Raw genomic sequence first — 7,875 nt, 5'->3', positions numbered from 1 at the left:
ATTTAATGAGAGTTTGTTTATCTGAATAGATTAATGGAAGTTGAATGATGAATGCCTTGCTTTGTGGAATTTGCAAATTATTTTTCTATTTTAACGCTTTGATTACTAGGGATTAATAATAAGCTGGTTGGGGGTGTGATTAGTACTTAAAAGTGTATTTTTATCAAGGTTTTATATCATTATTTTGCACTTGAAGTATCATTAACTCCTTAACAAAAGTATGTTTTATAATAACAAATCTGATACTATAAGATACCTTTAATTTATGGTAAATGTTTATCTTAAATGCAAGCCTATCACATAAATCAAAGGATTGATTGGTAAGTTTAACTACTAAAATTTAAAAGACAAAGAGAGGGCTAAACTTAGAAAAGAGATACTAGTTCAGTCCAAACTGAAACACTGTTCGGTCATTGGGTCATATCTAGAGCTGTAGATCATAGATTTAGGTATGTTCTATATGGATGGAAAGCTAAGACATAGGCCTAAGACTTTCATCAGAAGTCCAAGATTTAAAAATGTCGTTTTCAAGTCCAAATTGTAGCAACAACGGAGAAGTCTGAATCTATTCTGCAGCCCAGACACTGTTCAGTGTTCAGCCCATATCCTGAGTTCTGAAAGTCCAAATGACCTTAATTGTTTTCCTGGAAAGATGAGATAATTTCCCAGAACTTTCATGAGTTAAGTCTGTTCAAATTCTGATGTTATCAATGACGTTTTATTCAGACAAGAAGATAAGGATTCTCACCAAGTTAAGATGTGGCTACCCACTCAACAATTAGTCATCAAATCAATAATTCCAAATTGTGGCCTATAAAAGGAGGCATTTGCCATGCATTTAGGCATCTTGGTTGTTCAGATCAAGATCTTGCTCTTGCTCTTTTTATTTGTATTTTGTAATGTTCAAGTTTTATTCCATGTTATATTTTCATTAATCTCTTGTTTATTTATGTTTCTCTTCTTCATAATATTTAGCTAAGTTTATTATGTCAAGGTGAAAAGGTTTCACTAATGGTTTTAGAATATGTATAATATAAACTCAACATGGGCTTCAATATTTATATCCAAGAAAGTTTGTTATTAACATGTCTTATCTTTTTATCTTACCAATTCTTAATACCTTGCTTGTTAAATGGTTAATCTAGATTTGTGTTGTATAACACTTGGTACAACAAATACTTGGCACTTTAATAGCCAACCGTATGGTATAACCTACACCTGTGCTATGAAAGGAACTTGATTTATTGTTAACATAAGTTAACATCATGAATTCCTGACAATATTTAAAAGTTTGATATTACTTAAATAAGATAATTAATATGATCATATTAACAGTTTATAATGAACTATTAAGGATAAATCATCCGATTGGAACCTCTTTTGTGTGTGGTTTCTAGTTGATTAATAAAAAGAGTTTATTAGTACTTATTTCTAATACCATTAGTGAATCCTCTAACCTTGACAATTGTTTTATCATTGTTTAATCATTACATTAATATCCCATAAAATTCTCATAAACTCTTTGTTTTATTTTATATATATATATTATATATATATATATATATATATATTTGTAATTTATATAGTTTACCTCCTTATGGTTCGACCCTAGTTTTATTGGGTTATTTATTACTTTGACACTCCTACACTTGAAAGAAAACATCAATTTTTTGATCGTGTCAGTTAGTGAGAATGATATTATATAGAAATAACATTTAGAAACATCTTTTCTTTAATTAATAAAATTTTAATTGTCCAAGAATTTCTCCTTGAACTTGAAATTGGAAGAAACACTCTACGCATAGTAATCCATGTCTTCTAAATAAGAATTAGATTTCTCACAAGTATCTCATGTGAATTATCATTAAAGACCAAATAATTGGACGACTTATGATTTGCGATAACCCAACCTTTAAAGAATTATTCAAAATTAAAGAAGATGAAATCTTCATATAATAAATATATAAACAACTCTTAATCTATCTAATAAAATTCTAGAGACTCCCAAATAAATTTATTTTATAGTTTCCACTGCATATATGATATTAAAAAACCTAACAGCACCATCATATTATCCGTACACATGTAACAAAACCTTCCTCTTCACCTTACATGAACACTTCAACCAATCCTGTAGGGCGACAAAACAATGGTTATTTGCCTCCACCGTAAGTCCCATAACCCAGTCCCGGACCCTCATCTTTCACCGTCCCGTCTAAAGTTTTAACCCATCTTGTCCAAAAATATTCAGAGGAAAATCAACTAAAAAAGAAAAAAGAAAAGGTAAAGCATGCCTATCTTTCAGCAAATGAACTGGAAGTGAATTTAGAAAGGACTTGGGAAATCGGATGCGCCATGGGCATACCTGATACTGCCTGGTCAGCTTAACCCGATTCCTCAACAATTGTTGACACACTGCATGTGCAAAACTGAATGATCTCACAAACAACAGCACCTCGGCATTTAAACAGTGGCAAGTTTAACATATTCTGCTTAATCATAAAATTTCAGACAAGATCAAACCCGTAAAACTTTGTATAAATAAATACTAAATGAGAGTGAGGAGGCTGCCTCTATAATAATACAAAAAACACTCTTTTATAAAGTGTTAATACATCACCAGCACACTGTTACATAGGGATGCCCTCAAACAAACATGTAGAGTGAGATGCGGGACGGCATCATTTCACAAATTACTCTCTTCCAAGTAAATGATTTCCATCGCCATGAGATCCTAGGAACTTCAAGGCAGCTTACACCTTAGAGGAGCTCAACTCTATCTTTATAGTATGGAACATGAACAGAAATTTTTTCTTGGGGCCTCGTCCACCTTTTTCTCTGTTCAAAAAATAAATAAAAATAACTTATAGCAAGCACATTGGAAGAGAGGGAAAAAAAACCTCAAATTAAGGCTGTATCTTATTACAGATTGGAGTGTTCATCTGAATGAAAATTCAGATTTGATTAAATGTTTTCATGACCAGATTATCTCGATACTGACACAAAAGATGTTCTCAAAGGTATTATTCCTTGGAAGACATAATAAGTCTCTTCAAAGAGAACAAGATGAAGCACATAAAGAATACCAATTCCAAACATGATGTTACCATGTGCGAAGGCACCATATATTCATGTGTTAAATACTTGAGCATAAAACTACCTGCTTTTGCTTTTGCTTTTGCTAAAGATGGCTGCACTACAACATGCATGGTGATGACCTCTTTTGGGAGGTTCCCAAAAGGAACCCTACACTGCCCAACAGTCTTGTTGTTTTCCAAGATTTTCCCAGCATTTATCAGTTTGATGTCATTTGCTGCCTTGGGTGCAATTTTTTTATCTAAGACAAGTTGAATTTATAGATCAATTGTTAGAGAATAGAATTAAGAACAACGTTTAATATATGTATTTCTTACTTAACAAAGTAGGGATAAGTTAATGCCAAAGAACAAAGAAGATGACTCTGAACAAAGAAATTAAATCCCATACTGGAAATGTCAGTCAAAACCATATCATCCTAGGAAAATGAAAACGTTAACATTTGATTTAAAAGGGATATTCAATTTCTCTAGAGCAAAAAGAAAAGGCTTATAATCATAATCACCATGAACTTCATCTTTAAGCATACTTATAATCCAATGATTGCTAACAAATGAAAATTCTAGTCACCAATCAATTAGCAACAAGAAAGATGCTTAGCATGTGGTTTTCCCGGTCCAAAGGCACCAACCAAAGCCAAGCGTTAAACTCAATGCAGAGCGAAGACGGAACCAAGTCAGACCTAGTATAATGCTAATTACAGAATAGAATGAAATGCTTCAGCATACACAAGATTCCAATAATATATTCTATCCTCCCTAAAAATGCATGTCTCAATTCCCCTTTCCTTTCATGCACATGGAATAATACTAAAGATTTCAGAGCATAAGTTTTCACTTCTCTCATCATACCATAGTATCCTTTTGAGAACTTTATCCTTTCTCTAAGAAGGGTAATTTTAGTAGAAAGGTCCAGAAAGAGAGAGTTTTGAAATTATATTTAACCATGGGTATGGCACAGCCACACAGGCACCCAATTTTGGAGAGTGCATAAAATCCCCAATTGGCCAAACTGCAGGATAATATTTGGCAAACCAATTCTAAGTGTAATTTATTTCATGCAAGATATTTGCAACAACTTCTAAGTGTAATTTATTTCATGCAAGATATTTGCATTGGAGGATAGAATGCATTGTCGTCATCAACAATCAAGTCAGAAGTGCCACAGTTTCCTTTCCTGATTCCAATTGTGACATTGGTAATCTGAGATAGAGGTAGTCTGATACATGCATAAAAGGGTATTCCTTATCCAAGTTTCACCTTCATACTTCAATCACTCTTGCAGCTCCCCATTGCATTGCAAATGCAATATTTCCATTATTAGATGCACTAAATATTATTGAAAAGAAAATCTTGACGAGAGTAGGAAAATACTTGCAATAGGATAACAAGATTGCTTCAAGAAAACATCAAAGAGACTTGAACCCTGTCCTCACAAAGAAGTACCTTTTTCATAAACAATCAATTTAAAATGATAATAAGGGGCCGGGGAAGTTATGCATGCAGAAAAAAACAGATTAGAAAGAATCAATGCCCCCTATGCTTTAATGGAACCCAATTATCATGGCCTCATCAGAAAAGCACAGTACATGAAAAGGATTGGTAACAGCACAGAAAAACTTTGGCCTTGCTACTCTGGTGTCTTTACTTGATAAAAAGCAGTGTGAATCCCCTAGGGGAAAGAAATGATCCAATATCATTGACATGATTATTGTCGACCCACTCAATGCTTGAGAAAAACAGTCCTCTGCTTGGTAGAGAAGGTGCAGGAAAATTTATTTTCTCAGAATATGCATCAGATTGAAGTAGAAATAGCAAGGATGCCAAATAAGAATGGAAGCTAAGGACATAGTTCTTAACATGATGACATGTCATATATCAAGACTACAAATGTATAACTTTTCCCCTGCCCCAGTCAACCAAAACAAAATCAAGTAAACATGGAACCTATATTGTGCCTAGAGAGTATCTGGCGAACAATAATGTCTTGGTTTCCTAAGTAAAAGAAGAATATAAAATAGCACAATAACAATAACCGGGAGAAAATTAGAAAAAAAAAGGTATTGTCAAGGGACACTAAAAAGATAAAAAGGTTCAATCCAGTTTTAAATTAACATTGAAAAATAAAATGCAGCCCGTCTGAGTCTCTGCATCCAAAACATCCTCAAACAACATTCTCTACATTCTGAACTAACAAGAACATACCAACAGGACTAGGCATATGTAAATCATATCTTAGTTGCCTATGATAATTTCATGAAGACATGGCATGGCTTACTCCCCATCCAACCACAAAAATAAATAAATAAATTACTAACCAAAAATATAATGCCATCATCAAACTGGAACCACATATTGATTCACTCACCAGATAAGTTATCCAAATCATGCAACTACACGACCATACAGCATCGCAAGGAATTGTTCCAACCCTTACTAAGCATATCAATATGAAATTAATTATTCACAGCCTTCATAATTGCGTTGCACCAATTTTTCAGACTAAACTAAGCAACTAAAATAAATAAACAAACGAATTTGCTTGAGTAAAATAGAAACGAAACTTTGTAATTGAAAGAAAGAAAAAATGATGAGTGAAGTAATTAAAGGATAGCAGAGCAGACAGACCTTTTGGCCAGTCGGCGACGATTCTTTCTTTGAGCATAGCAACGGGTGATGCTAGTGGATATCTAAACGGACCGATATCCGATCCATCGTACAATCTAAACTTGATTTCTACTAACTCCTCCTCCTCCTCATCCTCCTCTGGCATTTCCACCAACTCACCGTTTCAAAATTCAATCACGAACCCTCTCCCTCCCTACACTACAAAAATTCCATCCAATTCCGTTAATTAATAGAAAGAGCACAAGGATAAATTAGCAATATTTAATGTGAATGACAAAATAAATTGATAACTAAAATACCTGGAGGACAAATTGTAAATTTTTCTCTAGGGTTTACGAGAGTAAGCAGCGGGAGTGATAGATAGATATTGTCAGGCTACCAATCTGATTAATTAAAAAATAAATAAACAAATCAAGGAGTAGCTTTATTTTTATTTCTATTTTATTTCTGGTTTTCTTCTTGCTTTTATGGTGAGGCCGATCGAGACTGCAGTGAGACAAAGATTGAGAGAGCGAGCGAGCGATCGAATTCTGGTCCGAATTTGTGTGTCTGAATTTTTATATTTGTTTTTGCCTATGTACGCTGTAAGATCAGAGTTTGGATCTTCTGTTGCAGATTTATTTTTCTCCACGTATAGTCACTAATTAGATCGTGTTTCATTTTCACTTTGATTACGTGGCTGTGGTTTAAAGGTGGTGTGGAAGAGTGAGAGTAGCCATGGGTGCGTGTTATCTCTGTATATGTGTTCGGTTAATGGCAGAGGTCACATTTGAGTTTTGACCAGATGGGTATTTTGGAATGAGGGGAAATTTAAATTAGCGCGTCGGTGTAGACGCGGAGAGCTTTTCACGAAGGAATATACTGTTACCCTATTATTTTCCTTTTCAATACTCAGACTTCTACGGCGAGCTTTTCATAACCCTCTTGATATTTTACTTATATATTATTTTTTAAAGTAGTTTATATTTAAAAATATATTAAAATAATATTTTTTTATTTTTTAAAATATATTTTTAATATCAAAATAATTTGTAAACATAAAAAATTAATTTAAAACAAACAAATAAATAAAAATTTATTTTTTTTCAAAATTATTTTTGAAAAATAAAAAAACAAAATAAATTCTTACATAACCCAGACCTAGTTTATTTATATGCAAATTTCAGTAATGATATATGAGAAATGATTTTTAAATTTTAATTTAATTTTTTTTTCATAAATAAATAATAATAAAAATAAATCAAAAAAAATTCTAAATTATAAATATATTAGTTTAAAATAATTCAAAGCAATTTTCTTGAAAATTAGGTGTGGTACTTATAAGTAAAATCTATAAGTTAAAACTTGAAAATCTTAACTTTTCATTAAATCAAAATTCATTAAATCAAAATCTTAAATCAATTTCATAACAAACTTTTGATCATTTCTAACCAAATCTTTTTAAGATTTTCTTATAAATAAATTAAAAAAAAAACAGCTTAAATTAATTCGCAGAAGTCATACTAACCGTAGTGTATTTACGAACTTATTTTTCTAATTGAAAACGGGAATGATAATTTGAAAAACAAATCTCTAAGTAACGTTAATTTGTTATTTTATTGGATCATATAGTCAATGCATTTTAGTTATGTCAAGTAGTAATTGTATTTACACTTGGTTTTGAGGGGAAAAAATGAATGGAGGAAAAGGGAAGAGAATGATATTTTAAGAGTCTATTTAGCAAGAAGTGAGATTTGATTTAAAGTTATAATTTAAAAAATATTTTAAAAAAATAAATTATCATAAGATAATCTAAAATGACTCTGTGTTATAAATATGTTTGATAAAAACAACTCAAAACATATTTTATAAGGAATAAATTTGGTGTAACAAGAAAATAAATTACAATTAAATCAATTTTATATCAATTTTTTTATTAAAATCAAAATTTATTTCTAACCAAGTATGTTTATGGCTTTTCTATAAATTAAAAGTTGAAAAATAATTTAAATCAATTCAAAAAAAATCATATCAAACATATCCTAAATCATATCCTATTTAAGATTTGTAATGGATGGAAAGGGGGAATTGAGGTTACTTTTTTACCATCATTACTGTTCATGAAAGTCTCATCCCCAATTTTGGTTGTAATAAAGGGGAAGATAATGATTTT

General features: G+C 31.5%; 1 protein-coding gene across 2 annotated transcripts; it reads right to left on the bottom strand.

Moving 5' to 3' along the window:
- Positions 1-2,519: 2,519 nt before the first annotated feature.
- Positions 2,520-6,317, bottom strand: LOC118052492 (membrane-anchored ubiquitin-fold protein 4). 2 transcript variants are annotated; one of them, XM_035063475.2, is made up of 4 exons: positions 6,023-6,317; positions 5,724-5,916; positions 3,161-3,337; positions 2,520-2,838 (listed from the first exon to the last, which is right to left on the bottom strand). In XM_035063475.2, exons 2-4 carry the CDS (start codon positions 5,866-5,868, stop codon positions 2,783-2,785), a joined length of 378 nt encoding a protein of 125 aa, XP_034919366.1. In that variant the 5' UTR covers positions 5,869-5,916; positions 6,023-6,317; the 3' UTR covers positions 2,520-2,782. The 2 variants fall into 2 exon arrangements, with proteins under 2 accessions (XP_034919366.1, XP_034919365.1); XM_035063474.2 differs by having other exon boundaries at positions 5,724-5,921; positions 6,023-6,314.
- Positions 6,318-7,875: the final 1,558 nt, after the last annotated feature.

This window comes from Populus alba, chromosome 17, assembly GCF_005239225.2.
Source record: "Populus alba chromosome 17, ASM523922v2, whole genome shotgun sequence".
Lineage (NCBI taxonomy): Eukaryota > Viridiplantae > Streptophyta > Magnoliopsida > Malpighiales > Salicaceae > Populus > Populus alba.
The sequence above is the reverse complement of the archived record's forward strand: the minus strand, read 5'-3'. Positions and strand labels throughout refer to the sequence as shown.